The sequence below is a fragment of the Gorilla gorilla genome, chromosome 16, assembly GCF_029281585.2.
Source record: "Gorilla gorilla gorilla isolate KB3781 chromosome 16, NHGRI_mGorGor1-v2.1_pri, whole genome shotgun sequence".
In the NCBI taxonomy this organism is placed as follows: domain Eukaryota; kingdom Metazoa; phylum Chordata; class Mammalia; order Primates; family Hominidae; genus Gorilla; species Gorilla gorilla.
The window spans coordinates 91,616,480-91,640,748 of NC_073240.2; the positions used below are offsets into that span (position 1 = coordinate 91,616,480).

Sequence of the window (24,269 nt, forward strand, 5' to 3'; positions counted from 1 at the left end):
TGGTCTTGAACTCCTGATCTCGGGTGATCCACCTGCCTCGACCTCCCAAAGTGCTGGGATTACAGGCAAGAGCCACCTCACCTGGCCATTGTCCTTTAAATTTTGACTTTGTATTTCAAATAAAGTTTTAAAACATATTTGAACTTACTAATATTTTACTTTTAGCTTTTGAATTTTTTGCATGATTTTTAAAGAGTCTTATCTATACTGAGATTATATAAAAACGTTCTCCCATGTTTTCCTCTAGTATGTTTAGGATGTAAAGTGTTTTAATATTTAACTCTTTGATCCATTTGGAATTTATTTTGGTGTGAGGAGTAAGATAGAGATCCTGCTTTTTTGACTTTTGAATCGTATTTTACATTTCGAATCTTAGCAGTGTCTTAGGAAATGTGCTCTGGAGGGTGTCTTGTGCTCTAGTTTATGAACTGATATCTTAATTTTTTTCAGAACAAGGTAGCTTCAACTGTTGAGCTTTTTGAAACATATGGCTTAACTATCCTTTTAGGGAATTTGGTTAGGATTTTCCAGAGTGCTTTCAAGCAAGTTATATTGTAATGCTAAACAGATTAATAGCATGTAGTAAAGTTGGCATTGAGAAAACAGGTTTTGGATTAACAGCTTTGACATAAAGACTGTGAAGAGATGACTAGACTTGCCAAACTAACATAATTTATTCTTTGTGTAAAGGAGAGTGCAAATTTGGAGTTTGAAAAACTGTGTGGCTGACTTTCTAGATCAGTATTTTTTGAGGTATATTGTGCTGTGACATTAAATAAAGGGTTTAGTGGTGAAATAAGTTTCAGAAATACAGAGTTAAACCAAGCCAAATATTATTCAAGTGGCAAATTATTTGGAATCTTTATCATAGACTTGTAAATTCTGAGTCTCCAAGGCAAAGGATAGTGTATGCAATATTCCTCAAACCTACTTTATCAATAGTGTTCCAGGTTTTTTTTTTTTTTTTTTTTTTTTTGGTTTGCGAGCACTTTTTTTTCTATCAGAATTACGGATTTGAGGGACTATTTTTTCTTTCTTTTACTTTATTTTTTATTTTTGGACTCTAAGACTTTCTTCAGAGACTATTTCAAATAAGAATTTGGGAGATGTTCATGGTCACTTCTCAGCTATTTTGTGTTTTATGATAGTTAGTTTACATTCTCCGTTGAGTTATCCTGTTCTTGGCTTATAGAGCTTAAATTAAAGCCATAATTGTACTAATTGGTAGGTATAATTGCTCAGTGATCTTTAAGGCATTGCGAAGGACGGGAGTGTGGTTTTTAAAAATGAGGGGTGCAAATGTACTAATTATTAAAAAGGAAAAGATAAATATGACAAATTCTGGTCTAGTAAACTAGTTTCTGGCAAAACATTGGACCAGAAAAATTCCAGAGCACATTGTCAGACGGATAACTTATGAACACTTAGCGAGAAAAGTGATGCTTGGGAGCCAACATGGGCTCCCTAAAAAAAGCCCTGTCACATTAACATCATTTCCTTTTGGACAGGGTCACCAGATTGGTGAATCAGAGAAAAACACACGCCTGGCAATTTTTTGTATTTTTAGTAGAGACGGGGTTTCACCGTGTTAGCCAGGATAGTCTTGATCTCCTGACCTGGTGATCCACCCGCCTCGGCCTCCCAAAGTGCTGGGATTACAGGCGTGAGCCACCGTGCCCGGCCGGGGTTTGTTTTTGGTTGGTGAAAGTGTTCTGGAATTAGATAGTGATGACGGTTGTACAACATTGTGAATGTTCTAAAAGCAACTGAATTGTATATTTTAAATGAGTTTACGTTACGAATCATATCTCAGCAAAAAGAGCTGCAGATTTTTAGTTCAGAGAAGAGAAAGCACTTTTAGGGCATGTTATTTGTAAACATTTTTATTGGGACTTACTAGGGCGTCAGTGATGTGTCAGTGAAGTTAGGATTTTACTTGTTTCTGGAGAGATAGTTAATATATTGTAAGACACATTTTGCTTTCAATATACTGTGAATCTAATAATGAAATTCAATAGTAATAAGTGTGATGTCCTACATTGGAGTTCAAAAAGTGTATAGGTTAAGGGAGAGAAGTAGCGTTAGTGGGAATAACGTTAGTGGGAAATGAAAACAAAATGAAAGAAACCTGAGAAGTTCATTAACTCATTAGTAGATATATGGTATATGCAGCCAAGGAAAAGATGGTTCCACTGTCCTCTGGACTAATCAGAGGCTTCCTGAAATTGGTGTTTAGTTCTGGAGGCCATACTTTAAGATGGATCTCGTAGTCTAGAGCAAGGATGTTAGATTTGTGGTAGGTTATTTTACACCCACAGCAAGCACTGCTGATAGATCAGAATCCTTTTCAACATAGAAGCTGAGGAACCACTCCCAATCAGTGGGTGTTGGTCATCCATTAGTTGAGACTTAGTTGTTGCTCCGGGATGAGAGCGTGTTCGATGAGCATGACCAGGATGATAAAGGGTCTACCAATTATGATCTATGAAGAATAATTGAGAATACTGAGGCTATATAAAATGGAAACAAGATTTAGAAGAAATATAAAATCAGAATCTCAGAAGCTCAACCTTTCATCTAGTTTAGGAATTCAGTCAACTGTTATATTAACATTTTACCTACTTTACTAAAAAATTCCTGAGAGATGAGAGGGGAGTTCATTTTGTCAGATGTGGTGCCAGGGGAACAGAACTAGACAATGGAAATCTGCTTAATAGGAGGATAGTTTCTTATATAACAATAAGAAATTTCCAAACGGTGTCTGAGCTGCTTTGGGAAAACCCATGTTGCAGATTTTCAGGTTTAAACTGTGTAACAGTTTAATGGAAGATTGTTATGTTTTAACCTAAGTATTTTCTCGTTATTTAAAAACAATTTTTATTTTATTTCCTGTGTTATTAAAAACTATTTTTATTTTGAATGACTTGATACTATTCCATTGCTCATTTTTTCTAACATGGCTAAGAAGTCGGGAAAATTCCTCCAATAAAATAATTACTTTAAAGCAAGTAAAACACGTTTTTAGCTCCTCCATTGTTCTGGACACTCTGGGAGAACTGAAGAAGATGCGAAAGTATAAAACAGTCCTGCCCTTAGGAGGTTACGGATTAATTGAAGACAGGGCATAAACATTTGAAAAGTTACCCAACATCAGAGAATGAGAGGTCTCAGTGTCACAAGGCAATATGTAATTGCTGAGGAAATGATGCAAATAGTTAATGTGTGAGAGTTTAGACAGGGAAAGATAATTTTATGGCTGGGTTTTGCAGGATAAGCTGACATTGTATGGTCAGGCGTTTCCCTTTCAAGGGAAAGCATAACACTATGTATACTTGTCTTGTTCTCTGTGCTCCTTAAGAGTTGAAGCTCTTTCCACTTCCTGGTACCCAATGGCACCTCTCACCACAGTGCTTTTTGCAAAGTAGGTGCTTGGGGATATTGTTAAGTTGAATGAGTACAGAGTTGTGTGGGATGTGGGGGTTGTGGTAGGAAAAAGAATTTCAGTGTTATGGTGATAAGAGCTTGGGGTAATTTTCTGTTTTGGTTTTTGTTTTTCTTTTATTATTTGGTTATAATTGAGACCAGGAGTAATACGGTCCCTAAGCAAGAGAGAAAGAGCAGTGTGTGTCTTTCAGTAGAGTCTTTCTAATTTATTCAAAGATAAACTAGAAAAGGATTCTACCCTTATGTACATAAATAACTATTAGGCGATAAAGAGATATAAAGTGCCATAAGAAAGTTTAGAGGAAGTTTGGAACGAGAAGAGATTATTTCTGATGGTAGGTCATGAAAAGGTTCGTGGAGAAGAGGTGACTTTTGAAGGTAACATTTGAATTGGCAGGGATGGGTGGGGCTGATCACCTAAAAGTTATACTAAACCTTTTATTCTTTGTGGGCATCCCTGTCTCTACCTTCCTGCATCATGGCTTGATGACATCTATTTTCTCTCAAAACTTCTTCACATTTTGGCCCTAACAAATTTACCCCATCTCATTTAACATGCTGTCTCTTAAAAAATTAATTAATTAATTTTTAGAGAAAGGGTCTTGCTCTCTTGCCTAGGTTGGAGTGCAGGGGTGCAATCATAGCTCATGGCAGCCGGGAACTCTTGGGCTCCAGCCATCCCCAGACCTCAGCCTTGTGAGTAGCTGGGACTGCAGATGCATGCCACCATGCTGGCTTAACATGCCATCTTGACCTCTTTCCCTGTAGCAGTGGGAAAAACGTATTTTTCTCCTAACACTTAACCTTCTATCTGTGATCTAGATCCTATCCCTTCTTGTCTTCTAGGGTTTTTATTCCAATATTATTTTCCCAACTATAACTTGCACTTTTTTTCCTGCTGCTTCTTTCTCTTTAGCACATGAACATCCTCACCCATTCAAGATACACTTCCTTACTCCTAGATACCCTGATTGTTGTCCCCTCTTTGTTCTTTCAAGGAAAATTTCCTATATTCACTTTTTTTTTTTTTTTTAGGTAAGGTCTGGCTGTATCACTCAGGCTGGAGTGCAGTGGCACGATCTTGGTTCATTGCAACCTCCACCTCCCGGGTTCAAGCGATTCTCCTGCCTCAGCCTCCTGAGTAGCTGAGATTATGGGTGCCCGCCACAACAGCCAGCTAATTTTTGTATTTTTAGTAGAGATGGGGTCTTACCATGTTGGCCAGGCTGGTCTCGAACTCCTGACCTCAAATGATCCACCCGCCTTGGCCTCCCAAAGTGCTGGGATTACAGACGTGAGCCACTGCGCCAGGCCTTAATTTTTACATTTTTTTTGTAGAAACTGGTTTCACTGGGTTGCCCAGCCTGGCCTCGAACTCACGAACTCAAGTGTTCTACTCACCTTGGCTTCCCAAAATGCTGGGATTGCAAGTGTGAGCCACTGTGCCCTGCCCCTATATTCACTTCCTTATCTTAACTCATTTGGATGTAATTCCTGTGCCTTCCTTTTCCCCATTGAAATTTCTCTTGCTCAGTCCCACCAACAGTGTAAAAGTGTTCCTATTTCTCCACATCCTCTCCAGCACCTGTTGTTTCCTGACTTTTTAATCATCGACATTCTAACTGGTGTGAGATGGCATCTCATTGTGGTTTTGATTTGCATTTCTCTGAGGACCAGTGATGATGAGCATTTTTTCATGTGTCTGTTGGCTGCATAAATGTCTTCTTTTGAGAAGTGTCTGTTCATATCCTTCGCCCACTTTTTGATAGGGTTGTTTGTTTTTTTCTTGTAAATTTGTTTGAGTTCTTTGTAGGTTCTGGGTATTAGCCCTTTGTCAGATGAGCAGATTGCAAAAATTTTCTCCCATTCTGTAGGTTGCCTGTTCACTGTGATGGTAGTTTCTTTTGCTGTGCAGAAGCTCTAGTTTAATTAGATCCCATTTCTCAATGTTGGCATTTGTTGCCATTGCTTTTGGTGTTTTAGACATGAAGTCCTTGCCCATGCCTATGTCCTGAATGGTATTTCCTAGTTCAACCATTGTGGAAGACAGTGTGGCAATTCCTCAAGGATCTAGAACTAGAAATACCATTTGACCCAGCCATCCCATTACTGGGTATGTACCCAAAGGATTATAAATCATGCTGCTATAAAGAACACATGCGCACGTATGTTTACTGCGGCACTATTCATGATAGCAAACACTTGGAACCAACCCAAATGTCCATCAATGATAGACTGGATTAAGAAAATGTGGCACATATACACCATGGAATACTATGAAGCCATAAAAAAGGATGAGTTCATGTCCTTTGTAGGGACATGGATGAAGCTGGAAACTATCATTCTCAGCAAACTATCACAAGGACAGAAAACCAAACACCACATGTTCTCACTCATAGGTGGGAATTGAACAATGAAAACACATGGACACAGGGTGGGGAACATCACACACCGGGGCCTGTTGTGGGGTAGGGGGAAGGGGGGGGACAGCATTAGGAGATATACCTAATGCTAAATGATGAGTTAATGGGTGCAGCACACCAACATGGCACGTGTATACATATGTAACAAACCTGCATGTTGTGCACATGTACCCTAGAACTTAAAGTATAATAAAAAAAAAAAAAAGAAAAACATTCCCAAGATCCCCTCAAAAAAAAAAAAAAAAGAAAAAGAAAAAGAAATTTCTCTTGCTCATATCACCAATGGCCTAATTGCTATGTCCCATGGAAATTTTTCTAGTACTTAATCTCTGCAGCATATGTCACTCTTTCCTGTTCACTTCATGGAGTTTTCTTCCTTTTAATTGGGTATCTTTTTTATGCTTTTTGAATTTCGAACTGTGTATTGAAGTATTGACCTGTGTAAAAAATATATTGCCTATCTAAGAAAATCAGTTAGCATTCCTCTGGGAAACTCACTTGGCCATCCATCCTTACCCCAGGTCTAAGTTAGATGTTCCTCTCTCATGTACCTTTATTATAACTTTTCTCTTTCCTAATGCACTGTTAGCCTTAGAAGGCAAGTACTACATTCTTTCTTTCTTTCTTTTCTTTTCTTTTCTTTTTTTTTGGATACAGGGTCTCACTCTGTTACCCAGGCTGGAATGCAGTGGTGTGATCTGGGCTCACTGCAGCCATAACACCCCCAGGCTCAGATGATCCTCCTTGTCTCAGCCTCCCAAAGTGCTGGGATTATAGGCGTGAGCCACCTCACCTGGCAGTACTGTGTTCTTAATGTATATCATAGTTAACCCCCACTCCCTTATTTTCTTACTAAATAATAGGTGTGAAAATTAAATTTTTGACACATATGGCTCTAGCAGAGGATTGCTTTTACAGAGAAATAGGTACCTGTCTTCTACTTTGTAGAGGACTCTTACCTGTTTTTTTCTTCTCAAGAGCTGCTCACAGGTTAGTAATGATAAGGCTGTAGCTTCTGAGACTTAGCTATCATCTAGATTTAACTCAGCTTTGGAATTTTATTTCATTTCATTTAAGATTAAAAGGTCTTTCATGCTCCGTGATAAGTGGTAAACTAGGGATGGATGGATAGATAGACAGCTGACCATGGTAATGTTTCACCAGACTCTGGATCTGAAGACTTGATCAAGGAGTAAGTAATCTATTAGCCGAGACTTAAACAAACAAAAAACTTTATTGGAGTTTAATACACATCCCACAAAATCCACCTGTTTTTTTAATGTACAATTCAATAATATTTAGTAAATTTGCTGAGTTGTGCAACCCATCGCTATGATCTAGTTTCTGTTTCTCCAATAAGACCAGGGACTCTATTGAAATAAAACAATTAGACATGTAATTTTGACAAGTAGACTTGACCTATTCTATCTGATTATGCTAAGAATGAAGTGATTTGCTCAGGGGTCTGTATTAGATATAAATACACACAGAAGTTAAATATATAACTTGAAGCAAAAACATTTCCATGTTTTTCACTTATTCCTGTAGCTTTTCAGATTGGCCTAATTTATACTCAAGTTTCCTTTAAAACAGATACTATCAAGATTTCTCATTTTGCTTGTATGGTTTGAAAAACAAGCCTTTTTTGTTCCTTGGCTGGATTACTGCAATACTTTCTTTAGTGTCTCCTCACTTCTCTCTAGCCCTTTCTCCTACAACTGCTCAGAATGGTCTTTTGAATTAAATCTTATTCTTTAATTCCTGTGTAAATCCTTCCAAGGGTCTGCACATTCTCTGCCCTTGGCCTGACGTATTCTCCCTTATCAACACATACCACAAGTCTTTCAAGACCTATAAAATCAGTACCATTTTCTCTGGGAAGTCATCCTGATTCCCCTCTTTCTGCGTATGGTGAAGAATGCTTTATGAAATACTCTGCATTCCTTTCTCTCAAGACTTAGATTTACCATTACCACATGGAAATTTCTAGGCTGTTTCCAATGCCTAGGTGGTGCTCAGAAGTGTTAGTGGTTTAGTATAATCCTAATTGTGGAGAAAGACAGCCAAATTTGGGAGGTTTTTAGCATAGAGTAACCCTGGCATTTGGGGATGTTTGCTGTGCAAGATGGGTGTGGTACCAGAGGAGCTGTTCCTGGAGGAACTGAATCTCAATGGCTTGAAGTGGTCAGTTCCGGCATTGGTATGTTCCCCTTCTGTATTGCACAGAGCTGGGAAACCACTGAAGTCATGTGCTCTGCAGAACTTGTTCAACTGGTTTCCTCTCCACAGACCCCTAATTCAGATTTCCACCCTTATTCTTTTCTGCATATGCTGTTAGTCTGGGCTTGTTTTAAGGTTTACCACAGTAGAGTTCTCAGTATAGTTATTTATTTGTCTTGCTGAGTGTAGAGTGGGTAGGGCCAAGTATTTACTCCCTTTGAAAAGTGTTATCAGTAAGACAAGATAGACAGGTATTATGTAAATCATGGAGTGTCAGACTCCATTAGAGGTTTATTTCTGTGGATCTAACCATTTCACCCCCACACTCATGTGTACATACACATATACATAGCTATCATTATTTAGAGCCTACTACTAGTTGCTGGGTGAGGTGTCAGAGCCCCGGCATTGGAAAGTAGTCAACTCACAGGTTGGTAGGAAGAATTTACTGACAGCAGTATAGGTTTGAAAAAGGAAAGTTTTATTAGAAAGAAGGAACTCTGCAGAAGAATGCCTCAGCAAGAGAGAACTGAGCTCGTGGTGGATTTTTCCTTAGGGTATTTATGGAACTTAAAGCAGGAGCTTAAGGGTAGTTTGGACCATATTAGCCAATAGGTCATGATAAATGATTACATTTTTAGACGTAATGTCAGCAAGGGTTGCACAGTGAGTTTTGGCATGGCATTCCAGAGATGTATAGAAAGTCTAGTTGCTTACAAATTTTAGGTTGAAAAGAGAGCTGGAACCAGGTGCCGATTTTAGATAATAGGGAAGTTAATTACTTCTAAATTCCTCAGATAAGAAGTTTTGCCTCTGAATGGTCTCCTTAGTGGACTCCAGGTGATCACTAGTATTTGGTATATATCATCTCATTTAATCCTTACAACAACCTTATGAAGTTTGGTGTGTTGCTAATCCTGCTTTATATATGGGAAATGGAAGCTCAGAGAAGTTAGCGGGATAACATGTCATTCTTGGTTTTTCTTATGTCCTTCCCTCTTACCTCAGGGAAGAAGTGGGGTATATTCCTTTCTGTAGCTGGCTGCCGCCTCTGCTCTTCAGAACCTTGCTTTCTTTTGTTCTTATTCCTGTATCTTTAGCCCCTCCTTCACGTGTTCTTTTCTTGCAGACTATAAAAATATGCTTTTTCCACAATCATTTAAAAAAAATAAAAAGACACTTTCCCAGGACATGTCACCATCTCAGACTAACTCCTTCTCCATTCCCCCTAGTTTTTCCTCTTCCTTTCTTATACTTCTAGAAAAAGAAGTTGGCTGGGTGCAGTGACTCATGCCTGTAATCCCAGTACTTTGGGAGGTGGAGAAGGGGGCGGGGAGGGAGTTGGGGGTTGGAAGTCAAGAATCTCTTGAGTTCAGGAGTTCCATACCAGCCTGGACAACATAGTGAAACCTTGTCTCCGTTATAAAAAAAGTAATAATAATAATAAAATAAAAATTAGAAAAAGAAGCCTACATTTGCTACCTCTCCTTCCTACTTTTAGTTACTTTTCTAGTTATTTTAAATGGACTCCTGTGTCACCACTCCACTGAGACTCCCCTTACAGGAGCCAAAGATGACCTTCTTGCTTGTGTGCCACATCCTTTTCTCTTCACCACCCGCCTCTCTGCAGCATTGAAAGCTGGTGACCTCTACCAGTTTGCTGATTTTTTCCTTCCTTGATTGCCGTTGTGTGATTCTCTCCTGGTTCTTAACTTGATCACAGACGCTATCTTTGTCTCTTTCACCTCTTAAGTGTTGGTGTTCTCTGAGGCACAGTGCTTCAGCTTTTACATTTTTCTCCACAGCCTCTTTCTCTGTGGGCTTATCTACTCTTGTGGTGTCATTTTCCAGATTTAGGTCTTCAGCAACAGGTCTCCCTCCTGAGACCTGTGTTTCCAACTGCCTACAAGATGCCACTGTCTGGATGTCCCGTTGACATTTCAAGCTGAACATGTTTCAACCATGAATTGCTCATCCTCTCCGGCTTTTGTGGGTGTCCCCAGTCTTGTTTAATGGCATCATCTTTTATGTAGTCATCCATGCCGCAAGTCACCAAATCATCTTTTAAAAAATAAGAAAAAAACCTCTTTTTTCCTTTTATAGAAGTGTTTGTAAGTTTGCTGTAGATGGTGTGTGGTGCCAGATTTTCTCCTAGAATTGTGTGTCAGAATGTGGGGCTTCCCGACACACTGGACAACAATGTTATTTTTAAAAATCTTTGCTAGTCTGATAGCTGAAGATGGTGATATTGTTACTTTACTTTGCATTTCTTTGGTTAGTAGTAAGATTGGGAAATTTTCTTATAAATTACTGGCTATATGTATATTTTATGAATTTTTAAATTTGTGTTTCTAGCATATTTTTCTAGGGAAATGTTTGCCATTTTATTTCAAGTGTTTAAAATGTATATACATATAAAGATTATGGAATATTGTTAGCTCTTTGTTATATGTTGTGATTTTTTTCCTCCAGTAGCCTTTCCTGTTAAAGTTTTATTTAGTTTTTAAAAAATGGCCTTACAGAAGTTTAAATACTAGCCAATTTATCTTTTCCTTTCTGATTTCTGCTTCTGTAGTAGTGTTTGTAAACTTCTTTCTCATTTTAAGAGTATATAACTATTTTTTCTTTTTTAAAAAATTCTCTGATCCATTTGGTGTTTAATGTTAGTTGTGAACCGTGAGGTCTGTAGCTAACTGCTTCCCCACCCTCCATGCCCCCCGCCTTTTCAGTCATCTGTGAGATTTCACATCTTTCCCACTGCCGTTCTAATCCCTGTCCCTCATCTAACAGATTGTCAAATGGGGTCAATTCTACCTTTGTAATTGTTAATCATTCTGTTTCCACCATTGTCCCAGTTAAAGACTGTATTACCACTCACCTGGATTACTGAAATGTTTGCCTAATATTTCTCCCTTGAATCTGTCGTCCATGCTGCTGTCCAAGTTCTCCTTCTAAGTCTACTTGAAAACCTCCCATGGCTCCCATTCCTATAGGTTAGATTACTAATCCAGATACTTTTACACCTACTTCTCTACCACAGTGACTTACCATTCCTTGAATGTGCCATTTGTTTTCAGCCTTTTTTTTGTCCTTTGTGTTATGCTGTTCCTTTTTTTTTTTTTAATTTTTTTATTTATTATACTTTAAGTTCCAGGGTACATGTGCACAACGTGCAGGTTTGTTACATAATGTATACATGTGCCATGTTGATGTGCTGCACCCATTAACTCGTCATTTACATTAGGTATGTCTCCTAATGCTATCCCTCCCGCCTCCCCCTACCCCACAACAGGCCCCAGTGTGTGATGTTCCCCTTCCTGTGTCCAAGTGTTTTCATTGTTCAGTTCCCACCTATGAGTGAGAACATGTGGTGTTTGGTTTTTTGTCCCTGCGATATGTTGCTGAGAATGATGGTTTCCAGCTTCATCCATGTCCCTACAAAGGACATGAACTCATCCTTTTTTATGGCTTCATAGTATTCCATGGTGTATATGTGCCACATTTTCTTAATCCATTCTATCATTGATGGACATTGGGGTTGGTTCCAAGTCTTTGCTATTGTGAATAGTGCCGCAGTAAACATACGTGCGCATGTGTCTTTATAGCAGCATGATTTATAATCCTTTGGGTACATACCCAGTAATGGGATGGCTGGGTCAAATGGTATTTCTAGTTCTAGATCCTTGAGGAACTGCCACACTGTCTTCCCCAATGGTTGAAGCAGTTTACAGTCCCACGAACAGTGTAAAAGTGTTCCTATTTCTCCACATCCTCTCCAGCACCTGTTGTTTCCTGACTTTTTTTTTTTTTTTTTGAGACGGAGTCTTGCTCTGTCGCCCAGGCTGGAGTGCAGTGGCACAATCTTGGCTCACTGCAGGCTTCACCTCCCGTGTTCATGCCATTCTCCTGCCTCAGCCTCCCGAGTAGCTGGGATTACAGGTGCCTGCCACCACGCCCAGCTAATTTTTTGTATTTTTAGTAGAGATGGAGTTTCTCCGTGTTAGCCAGGATGGTCTCGATCTCCTGACCTCATGATTCACCTGCCTTGGCCTCCCAAAGTGCTGGGATTACAGACGTGAGCCACCGTGCCCAGCCTGTTTCCTAACTTTTTAATGATCACTATTCTAACTGGTGTGAGATGGTATCTCATTGTGGTTTTGATTTGCATTTCTCTGATGGCTAGTGATGACCATTTTTTCATGTGTCTGTTGGCTGCATAAATGTCTTCTTTTGCAAAGTGTCTGTTCACATCCTTCCCCTACTTTGTGATGGGGTTGTTTGTTTCTTTTAAATTTGTTTGAGTTCTTTGTAGATTCTGGATATTAGCCCTTTGTCAGATAAGTATATTGCAAAAATTTTCTCCCATTCTGTAGGTTGCCTGTTCACTCTGATGGTAGTTTCTTTTGCTGTGCAGAAGCTCTTTCGTTTAATTAGATCCCATTTGTCAATTTTGGCTTTTGTTGCCATTGCTTTTGGTGTTTTAGACATGAAGTCCTTGCCCATGTCTGTGTCCTGAATGGTATTGCCTAGGTTTTCTTCTAGGGTTTTTATGGTTTTAGGTCTAACATATAAGTCTTTAATCCATCTTGAATTAATTTTTGTATAAGGTGTAAGGAAGGTATCCAGTTTCAGCTTTCTACATATGGCTAGCCAGTTTTCCCAGCACCATTTATTAAATAGGGAATCCTTTCCCCATTTCTTGTTTTTGTCAGGTTTGTCAAAGATCAGATGGTTGCGGATATGTGGTATTATTTCTGAGGGCTCTGTTCTGTTCCATTGGTCTATATCTCTGTTTTGGTACCAGTACCATACCATGCTGTTTTGGTTACTGTAGCCTTGTAGTATAGTTTGAAGTCAGGTAGCATGATGCTTCCAGCTTTGTTCTTTTGGCTTAGGATTGTCTTGGCAATGCGGGCTCTTTTTGGGTTCCATATGAACTTTAAAGTAGTTTTTTCCAATTCGGTGAAGAAAGTCATTGGTAGCTTGATGGGGATGGCATTAAATCTATAAATTACCTTGCTCAGTATGGCCATTTTCACGATATTGATTCTTCCTATACATGAGCATGGAATGTTCTTCCATTTGTTTGTATCCTCTTTTATTTCATTGAGCAGTGGTTTGTAGTTCTCCTTGAAGAGGTCCTTCACATCCCTTGTAAGTTGGATTCCTAAGTATTTTTATGCTGTTCCTTTATGTTACATGTCCCTTTTCCCATTTTTCACTATTGTAAATAGAATTTATTTGAGCAAAGCCTAGTTCAAATATCATCTCCTATTGTAGCTAGCTGTTTAAGCATAACTGTTACCAGAGAGTAATTCCCTTGAAGGTGGTGACTGGTATTCAGCACAATGTTATACCACTGATAAGTGTTCCACAGAGTAGTCAGTTCAAAATGTTTCCTGAATGAATACGTGGGTGTCAGAATAGACACCTTTTTTTTTTTTTTTTTTGAGGAATTGACTTTAAATACTTAGAAAAAAACTTTAAAAAGTAGAATAAATATGAAAGGGTGTAAGAATTACTATGTAGGCTGAGCAGAGTGGCTCAAGCCTATAATCCTTGCACTTTGGGAGGCTGAGGTGGAAGGATCCCTTGAGCCCAGGAGTTGGAGACCAGCCTGAGTAACATAGGGAGTTGCTGTCTCTACAAATAATTTTAAAAATTAGCCTCATGTGGTGGTACACACCTGTGGTCCCAGCTACTCAGGAGGCTGAGGTGGGAGCATCACTGATCCCAGGAGGTTGAGGCCACAGTGAGCTGTGATTGGGCCACTGAACTCCAGACTGGGTGGCAAAGCGAGACGCTGTCTCAAAAAAAAAATAAAAAGACTGTAATTAAAGATAGCCTTTTGTATAAGCATTCATTTTTGTACTAATTGTATCAGCTTCACCAATGTGTAATACTAGGCCTCTCCCTTAGTGCTTGATAGAAGTAAGGGTTGTTAATGAGGTTATATATTGTGGTGTGGGATACTTCAGGAAGCCCAATTTCAGAACTTGAGCATTTGTAAGGGAATGTTCAGTAGGTGGTAACTGTTGTTATTGTTGAAGGAGGAAGTATCCTGTAGCAATTAAGAGTATCAACTTCATGCTGGTTCGTGGCTCACGCCTGTAATCCCAGCACTTTGGGAGGGTAAGGCAGGTGGATGGCTTGAGCCCAGGAGTTTGGACCACCCTGGGTAACATGGTGAAACCCTTTCTCTACAAAAAAAAGGCAAAAATTAGCCGGGTGTTATGGCACATGCTTGTGACCCAGCTTCTTGAGAGGCTAGGTAGGTAGATCCAGAGGATCGCTTGAACCCTGGAAGTCAAGGCTGCAGTGAGCCATGATCACACCACTACATAGACTCTGTCTCAAAAAAGAAAAAAAAAAAAAGCCAGAGTATGGGCTTCAGAATCACACCAACTTGGGTTCAAGTGAGAGCTTACTTGCCAGATAATCTTGGAATATACTTTTTGGAACCCACAGTTTATCTGTAAAATAATTACAATAATACTTCAGAGGTTGTTGCAAAGATTGAGATAATAATGCATGTAAAGTATTTGGCTTCATGTCTGCCACATGGTGTGAAGATTATTTTTTAAGTGTCATTTATATTGAAAATGAGTCATTTTATGTTACATCTTTCCTGTTTAGTACTTGTGTTTCAGATCTGACATCACCTTTTTAAAAATTTTGCATTTGAGTGAGATTTGCTAAAGCAGTTCTGGGGTTAAACTTGAAGAGAAAAATATTGAATATTTATATTTAATATCCCATGTGAGAGGAGAGATTAAGAACCCTGTTGTCTGCTCGTTACATCTCTTGTGAAAAACATAAAAAATATAAGAATTTTGTTGCTGAACTCTACTTGTGGTTTTGGTCGAGTCTATCATGAAGGTATGTTGTGGAGATTAGTGCAAATAATGATTTAAATATGGAATTATAAAGTTTAGCAGCTCTTTATTCGGGGAAAAACGAGTCTCTGTTGATTGAAAAAGCATAATAAAATAATTTATTCTGAGGCTTTGTGGTTATGCAGTGTCAGAATGAAAAAGATGATACTCCTGTTCCATTTCAGGCTGGTCAGACCATACCTGGAACACAGTGTTCAGTTGGAGAATGTTCAGAGATGAGCAAAAGACGTGAGGGGGCAGAGATGATGTCTAACACTGCTAATATAATACCTGGTAACGTTTTGAGTACTTACTCTGTGCCAGGCACTGTTTTTAGTATTTTATATGTACTATCATCTCTTTAATCCTCATAAACATTCTGTGGGTAGGTGCTATTATTATTCTGTTTTTATGACTAATGCTTGAAGGAGCTGGAATCATTTTACTTATGGAATTGTCAGCATGTGACTCATCATGAGGGGATAGGAGGAAAGGCACAAATATTTTTTTCAATACCCAGCCAAGGACTGTGCTAGCTCTATTTCACTTGCAATCTTATTTAATCCTCAATGACAAACCTTGGAAGATACTGTTAGCCTTTTTTAACAAATGAAAGAACTGGTTAAGTGGCTTGCTGTCTTTCTCGGTTAGTGCCAGAGACAGGACACAGAACCAGATCTTTCCAAGTCCATGGCCAGTGCTACTCACATTATGCTTTTATTTTTACGTTCTCTTGCTCCAGGAGGCAGCTTAGGGTGCCAGTAGAGAATTGATGCCGGCTTAACAAAAACTTTCTGACTACTGGAGTCCAGAAATGAACTAGGTTACCTTGAATGTTTGATTCTGTGTCAGTATTCAGGGTCAGCCTGCTTCCTGATTTGGCTGAGATGTTTTGGGAACATCAAACTGGGGTTGGAGTAGAACATGTGAGGGGAGTGGAGGAATTGAGATGGGCTGAAAGATCTTTAATGGGCCTTCCATCCTTGAGATTCTGTGATTATTGCTAGGACAGGGTTAAATATGAGAATTGGTAAAAAGTTGTGTTGGCCAGTGATTTTTCTTTTGTGCATAGATTGATTGATTTTGAGACAAGAGTTTCACTGTCGCCCAGGCTGGGAATGCAGTGGTATGATCACTGCTCACTGCGTCCTCAAACTCACAGACTCAGGCAACCCTCCCACCTCAGCCATAGTTTTATTTTTAAATGTCTTTATAGGCCGGGCACAGTGGCTCACGCCTATAATCCCAGCGCTTTGGGAGGCCAAGATGGGCGGATCACTTGAGGTCAGGAGTTCAAGGCCAGCCTGGCCAACATGGTGAAACCCCGTCTCTACTAAGATGTACAAAAACTAGCCGGGCGTGCTGATCCCAGCTACCCAGAGGAGACAGGAGAATTGCTTGAACCCGGAAGCCAGAGGTTGCAGTGAGCTGAGATCATGCCATTGCACTCTAGCCTGGGCGACAAAGCGAGACTCCATCTCAAAGAAAAATTTTTTTTAATAAAGTCTTCATAAAGCTAAATTTATAAAAAAGCTAGAGGCCGGGCGTGGTGGCTCATGCCTGTAATCCCAGCACTTTGGGAGGCCGAGGCTGGTGGATCACCTGAGGTCAGGAGTTCAGGACCAACCTGGCCAACATGGTGAAACCCCGTCTCTACTAAAAATATAAAAATTAGCCGGTTGTGGTGGCACAAGCCTGTAATCCCAGCCACTTGGGAGGCTGAGGCAGGAGAATTGCTTGAACTTGGGAGACGGAGGTTGCAGTGAGCTGAAATCATGCCACTGCACTTCAGCCTGGGCAACAGAGCGAGACTCCGTTTCAAAAAAAAAAAAAAGCTAGAGATATGGTTTAGCAGCTCTATATTTGGGGAAAAAAGGAGTCTCTGTTGATTGAAAAAGTGTAATAAAATAATTTAAGCTGAGGCTTTGTGGTTATGGAGTGTCATAATGAAGAAGGTGATAGTCCTGTTCCATTTCAGGCTGGTCAGACCATACTTGGAACACAGTATTCAGTAGGAGAATGAATTCAGCCAGGTTTGTTTGTTTGTCTTTTAAGAGAGAGACTTGCTCTGCTGTTGCCCAGGCTGGAGTGCAGTGATGCAATCTCAGCTCATGCCTCAGTTTTCCAAGTAGTGGCTGGGATTACAGGCATACTCCACCACACTTGGCTAATTTTTGTATTTTTTGTAGAGACGGGGTCTCACCCTGTTGGCCAGATTTTTCTCCAATTCCTGACCTCAAGTGATCCACCCGCGTTGGCCTCCCAAAGTGCTGGGATTACAGGCGTGAACCACTGCACCCTGCCAAACTTAACCAGTTCTAAATATTTAAGTTTTATAAGAAAAGTTTTGTGTCTAAGTTGGGAATCACTGGTGGATTTAGTTAAGCTAAAATACCTTTAATTATTAAATAGTAGGCAGAATGTGGAGAGATACCAGCCTTTTTCCTTCTTGGTATTTCTGCGATTTTTCCCTTTTTAGACAGCCTGTGGAGCTCAACCCCTTTTGGCTTTTCAGGTGATATAGTGAGAGCAAGAGTGATACTGTGAGGAGGACTCTAAACCTAGGAATCAGTCTTGTTATTCCATCTTTGCCACTAGCTATTGGATGACCTTGGATCAGCCTCATTCTTATTTGTAAATGGGGGGAAGTGCAAATAGATTATTAGCCTCTGAGCAGGCTTGTGGCCAGTTAGATTCTTTTTCAATGTTTATATTTTTAATTTTGGAGTTGTACTTCTAAGGACCTTTCCTGAGGAATTAATTCTAAATAAAGAAGAACACTGTGCACAAAGATATTCCTTGCACTATTATTTAATCGTTGAAAACATTTAGAAATGACATAAATGTCTAAGATAGGTGACTTATTAAGGACTTGGTTAAATTTTTATGTAAACTTAAAGTCTTCAGAAACTATATAATAACATGGAAAATATAAACATTTCAGAAATGTTTAATAATTGTCTCATTCATATATATATATATATATATATATATAAAATTTTTGAGACAGAGTTTTGCTCTGTTGCCCAGGTTGGAGTATGGTGGCACGATCATAACTCACTGCAGCCTTGACCTCCTGGGCTCGAACGGTCCTCCTGCTGCAGCCTCTCAAGTAGCTAGGACTACAGGCACGTGCCACCACGCCTGGCTAATTTTTAAATTTTTTGTAGAGACAGGGTCTGGCTGTGTTGCCAGGCTGGTCCTGAACTCTTGGGCTCAAGCAATCCTCCTGCCTTGGCCTCCCAAAGTGCTGGGATTACAGGCGTGAGCTACTGTGCCTGGCCATTTTTAGATATATATTATATTAAAAACAAACAAAGGGATTTTCCCTAGAAGTGCATTTGCTTCCTGGCTCTCATGTTTTCTGATTCTGTGATTTAGTAGAAGAAGGGGAAATCTCATGTGAGCTGTAGAGAAAGACTGAAAGAAGAGTTTGTTGTGTCATCTTGGAATTCGATTAGAATCCAAACTTCTGCTAACATTAAAAATGTTAACGTGGCACTTTACTTTTCAAAGCAGTTTGGTCCTGATTTGTTCATTTGTGACAGGGTTTCACTTTGTCACCCCAGTTAGAGTGCAGTGCCACCATCTCAACTCACTGCAGCTTCTACCTCCCAGGTTAAAGTGATCCTCCTGTCTTAGCCTCCCAAGTATCTGAGACTATAGGTGCACACCACCACACTGGCAAATTTTTGTATTTTTAGTAGAGATGGGGTTTCGCCATGTTGTCCAGCCTGGTCTGGAACTCCTGACCTCAAGTGTTCGGCCTGCCTTGGCCTCCCGAAGTGCTGGGATTACAGGTGTGAGCCACTGCATCCTACCTAGTCCTGATTTATTTTATAAACAAACCAGGTGATAGTCCATTGTGAAATAGCTCAGATTGGTGGGCAAGCCACGTATGTGGTGAGGTGACTTGGAAGGCAGCTTCAGATTTGAGCAGTTGTTTAGAAACAATGTATTTTGCCTCCCTGTTTATTCTAGCTCATTCTTTCTATTTAATAACTTTCACCAAATCACAGTTGGCCTTTCTTCTCTGACCTGACACCTGTGTTATACGAAGAGCATTCTACCCAGCTATAGGAAACATCTAAGTCAGGACTGTTTTATAGCAGTTGGACTAGGGAAAGGAAATATAAAGAATGCTGGGAGATGTTACCATGGGCTCTCCTTTTATTTTTGTCTAGAAATCTCAGAAAAGAGGAAAACCTAAATACCTCTGGTAACTGGCTCTGATTCAAGGCAAAAGTATCTACTGTGCTCTTTATCCATAGTTTTTCCCTGTGTGTTTACTTCATTTTAAAAAGAAAAATAAGTAACTTTTTTTTTTTTGGTACTGTTACGTGCTTGAGGGCCATTTTTGGCTTAGGCTGAGGTTGTTAGGTTTTCACTGTTAATGAGAACCCGAGTTAGATTGTCCCCTGAGAGCTGGAGTTGCCAGTAGTTGTTTGCCAGAATGATTTTATCAGCATCCTTTTTAGCAGTAAAAAGATGAGATGTGTCCTTGAACTACACTATTTTCCGTACCGACAACTGCCATTCTTTTCCACATTGCCCTTTGCATCTTCAGGCTCAATAGAGGTATAGTTTAGATTTTTGTAGCCATTTCAAATTGGTATCTCATTTATTATGACAACTCTTCTGGAAAACTCATTTGTTTCATTTTTCCCCTTTCTGACAATTTAAGTTCTACTATTTGAAAGAAAGAAAAGACAGCAGAGAAGCTTATCATCGAGTATAGGAAACAACCAGAAAATTATCTGGCCCATTCATATACCCATCAGGCTTCATGTGTTAGAGAGTACGCTGGCTAATTTAAAGGCAGAGTAGATTTAAAAGCAAGACTGAGCTGGGAACAGTGGCTTACGCCTGTAATCCCAGCACTTTGGAAGGCCGAGGTGGGTGGATCACCTGAGGTCAGGAGTTCAAGACCAGCCTGACCAATATGGTGAAACCCCATCTCTACTAAAAATACCAAAAAATTAGCCGGGTGTGGTGGCACAGGCCTGTAATCCCAGCAACTCGGGAGGCTGAGGCAGGAGAATTGCTTGAACCCGGGAGGCAGAGGTTGTAGTGAGCTGAGATTGTACCATTGCACTCCAGCCTGGGCAACAGAGTGAGACTCCAACTTAAAAAAAAAAAAAATTGAGTGAAATAATTTTAAATTAGGAGTTTTAAATCTAGGGTTCCTAGAGTCAATGAAGTCTCTGAAATTACATGTAAAATTTAAGTATATGTATATTTTTCTAGGGGAAGGTTCTATAGCTTTCCTTCGATATTCACAGGATTCTGTGGCTCAGTGGTTGAAAACTGTTGCCATGGTCCGGGTCCAGTGGCTCACACCTGTAATCCCAGCACTTTGGGAGGCTGAGGTGGGTGGATCACTTGAGGTCAGGAGTTTGAGACCAGCCTGGTCAATATGATGAAACCCCGTCTCTACTAAAAATAAAAAATTAGCTGGGCATGGTGGTGCATGCCTGGAGTCCCAGCTACTCAGGAAGCTGAGGCAGAATTGCTTGAACCCGGGAGGCGGAGGTTGCAGTGAGCTGAGATCATGCCACTGCACTCCAGCCTGGGCAATAGAGTGAGACTTTGTCTCAAAAGAAAAAAGAAGAAAAGGAAAAGAAAACCATTGCCATAAATGATCTTTAGTTACCTATGTTTCCGTTGGTAGAAAATACATGTAACTAAACTTTCCTTTGTTTTGTCTTAGGCTTTCTTGAAATTTACTAAGAGATATTTGAAGGGGAAAATACAGTTTTCTTTTTTTCTTTGTTTTATTCTTTTTCTTTTTGGAACATAGTTTTCTTTTCCTATCCTTTTTACAACCTCCTCCCTGCCTCCAAAAATCTGAGAATTCATTATTTACTGCTTCCATAGGAGTTTCTTTTAATATTTTAGCTGAAATAATTGAGTCTGTTTTGATAACCCCCAAGCAACCTTAAAACTTGGACCTAGAAATTCACTGTGGATTCTGAGTTCTGAAACTGGAAGAGAATGTCAGCAACAAATTAAAGCTTCTGAACAGTTGAAACGGTGGCTTCAGTTACAAATGGCTTTTCTTAGGATTTGTTAAAGAGCAACTTAAGGACTGAGGGAAAGGGTCTGAGGTTCTGGGAGCAGTCAGGATCTGGGGAGCCAGCTGGCTGTGTTGCTGCAGCAGAGGAAAGTGGGGTGGAGAAGAAAGTGGCATTCATGCTCAGGAATTTTCCTAAGTTCCCCGCCTCTGAGATCTGACTGGGCCAGGCAGGGTAAGGATGTGTGTGGAACCAATTGTAAAAGAGTGCTATTATGTTCAGTTTAAGCTTCTCCAGGGAGAATGGAAATTAAGCTTAAAATCTCTAAGGAAAAGTTCTGACCTTCCCTTTCTTTTTTTTGGATCCTCTCTCCTTTTGTGCAGGTGGATGGAAGCATGCCTAGGGGAAGATCTGCCTCCTACCACAGAACTGGAGGAGGGGCTTAGGAATGGGGTCTACCTTGCCAAACTGGGGAACTTCTTCTCTCCCAAAGTAGTGTCCCTGAAAAAAATCTATGATCGAGAACAGACCAGATACAAGGTGAGTCCTTCCTTGCTTTGTGCTTAGATTTCTGTCAACTTGAGAAAGTTAGCATGTTTTATTTTGTGTAAGAGTTATTGAGAAGTATGTGTAAGGTGTGTTTGTTGCAACAAATTATAGCCTTTAAAATGCCTGGCAGGATGGAGAAATTTGTGCAAAGGCAATATGTACTAGGCAAATATTATTACATCTCTTTTAGAATTTATCTGGAAAGCCCGCCTCCCCCCTACCCTGTCCCCCCACAAAAAAATATGTACTAGGAAAAGAACTTTAGCTGTCTTTGTTTCTGGTAGAATTCTTATGATGTTATATATCTAGAAATTTTCCTAGTTGTAGATGAATTTTTTAATTCTTTAGAAGGTAGAAGAAATAACTAGGGGAATTACTACTTTAAATCTAGTTTTGGGGCCGGGCACGGTGGCTCACGCCGGTAATCCCAGCACTTTGGGAGGCTGAGGTGGGCGGATCACAAGGTCAGGAGTTCGAGACCAGCCTGACCAACATGGTGAAACCCCGTCTCTACCAAAAATACAAAAATTAGCCGGGCGTGGTGGTGCATGCCTGTAATCCCAGCTACTCAGGAGGCTGAGGCAGGAGAATCGCTTGAACCCGGGAGGCGGAGGTTGCAGTGAGCCAAGATCATGCCACTGCCCTCCAGCCCTGGGTTTCAGAGTGAGACTCCATCAAAAAAAAAAAAAAAAAAAAAAAAAGAAAACCTAATTTTAGGCTGGGCACACTGATTCTCACCTGTAATCCCAGTACTTGGAAGGCCAAGGTGGTAGGATCACTTAAGACCAGGAGTTTGAGAGTAGCCTGGGCAATATAATGAGACCCTGTCTTACAAAAAAAAAAATTAGCCAGACATGGTCACACATGCTGTAGTCCTGGCTACTTGGGAGACTGAGGCAAGAGGATTGCTTGAGCCTAGGAGGTTGAAGCTGTAGGGAGTTAATATTGCGCCACTGCACTCCCACCTGTCTCTTAAAAAAAGAAATGAATTTTAAGCACTGAGATTTGTTGGCAAATTGAATGCAAAAGTAACTTCATGAAGAAACATCACCGTGCGTTGCTGGAGTTCAAGGTACAATGGGAAAGTGATTCAGTTTCAGAAAATTGAGATAAGTGAGAGGGTTTGATTCCTGTGTCTCAAGGTGCTGTAAAGAAGAAGACTGACTGCTTAATTAAGTTGGAATGTTGGGCCAGGCCCAGTAGTTCATGCCTGTAATCCCAGCACTTTGGGAGTTTGAGGCGGGCGGATCACTTGAGGTCAGGAGTTCAAGACAAACCCGGCCAACTTAGTGAAACCCCATCTCTACTAAAAATATAAAAATTAGCCAGGCTTGGTGGCGCACACCTGTAATCCCAGCCACTCAGGAGGCTGAGGCAGGAGAATCACTTGAACCCAGGAGGCGGGGGTTACAGTGAGCTGAGATAGCACCACTGCACTCCAGCCTGGGCAACAGAGCAAGACTCTGTCTCCCCCCAAAAAAATGGGGATGTTGACAAGGACCAAATTTTCTTGTCTACAGAGGTTACCTGTGAACCCTTATTTGAAAAATGATGACTATGAAAGATAGTGGAGAATTGCATTACCAAGACCAAATGTAAGGGTGGTCAGCTCTAATAACTGGGCCCAAACTCAGAATGAGTAAGGCTACAATGTCAAAGAGATTTTTTATGTTTTATGTTTAAATTCAAGGGAAAACAAGGAATGGTATAGGTACTCAGCCAAAATTAACATCATAAACAGAAACTTTCCTTAATCAAAAAGACTTATATGTTCAGTGGGTTTTTTCGTTGTTGGTTGGTTGGTTGGTTTTTGTTTTGAGACAGGGTCTTGCTGTGTCACCCAGGCTAGAGTGCAGTAATGCCATCATGGCTCACTGCAGCCCTGACCTCCCTAGGCTCAAGCAATCCTCCCACCTCAGCCTCCCTAGTATTGGGACTATGAGAGCATGCTACTACACCAGGCTAATTTAAACAAATTTTAGTGTAGAGATGGGGGTCTCACTATGTTGCCCAGGTTGGTCTCCAACTCCTGGGCTTAAGTTATCCTCCCACCTTGGCCTCTCAAAGTGCCAGGATTACAGGCATGAGCCACTGTGCCCAGCCCTTTGCTCAGTTTTGAATACACAGTTATTCTGAAGACAACTCTGGAGCTATTCTGTAGGCAGAATGGGAAGATAGCGTAAAAGGAGAGTGGAGACTTTGCAGATAGTGTAAAAGGAGAGCGGAGACTCTGCAGCAACAATAAAAAAAAAATGGCTGGGTGCAGTGGCTCATGCCTATAATCCCAGCACTTTGGGAGGCTGAGGTGGGAGCCCTCACTTGAGTCTAGGAGTTTGAGATCAGCCTGGGCAACAAGGTGAAACCTCCGCTCTACAAAAAATAGAAAAACAATTAGATGGGCATGGTGACATGCACTCGTAGTCCCAGCTACTCAGGAGGCAAAGGTGAGAATATCGCTTGAGCCCAGGAGGTGAGGCTGCAGTGAGCCGATTGTGCCAGTGAGCCGATTGTGCCAGTGAGCCGATTGTGCCAGTGCACTGCAGCCTGGACAACAAAGTGGAGCCCTGTTTCAAAAAAAAGCAGACATTGAAGTTTAGAGGGGATATCTATATATATAGAATGAAAGCCCTGATTGATTTTTTTTAAGACAGAGTCTCGTTCTGTCGCCTAGGCTGGAGTGCAGTGGTGCCGTCTTGGCTCTCACTGCAACCTCTGCCTCCCAGGTTCAACAATTCTCCTGCCTC

At 40.5% G+C, this 24,269-nt stretch overlaps 1 protein-coding gene across 1 annotated transcript in view; it reads left to right on the forward strand.

Moving 5' to 3' along the window:
• The window catches only part of IQGAP1 (IQ motif containing GTPase activating protein 1), a 114,215-nt gene that overhangs the window by 16,656 nt on the left and 73,290 nt on the right, over nt 1-24,269 (forward strand). The window contains exon 3 of the mRNA XM_019010770.4: nt 21,360-21,516. Coding sequence (XP_018866315.2) covers nt 21,360-21,516 — 157 coding nt within the window. The remainder of the gene's footprint in view (nt 1-21,359; nt 21,517-24,269) is intronic.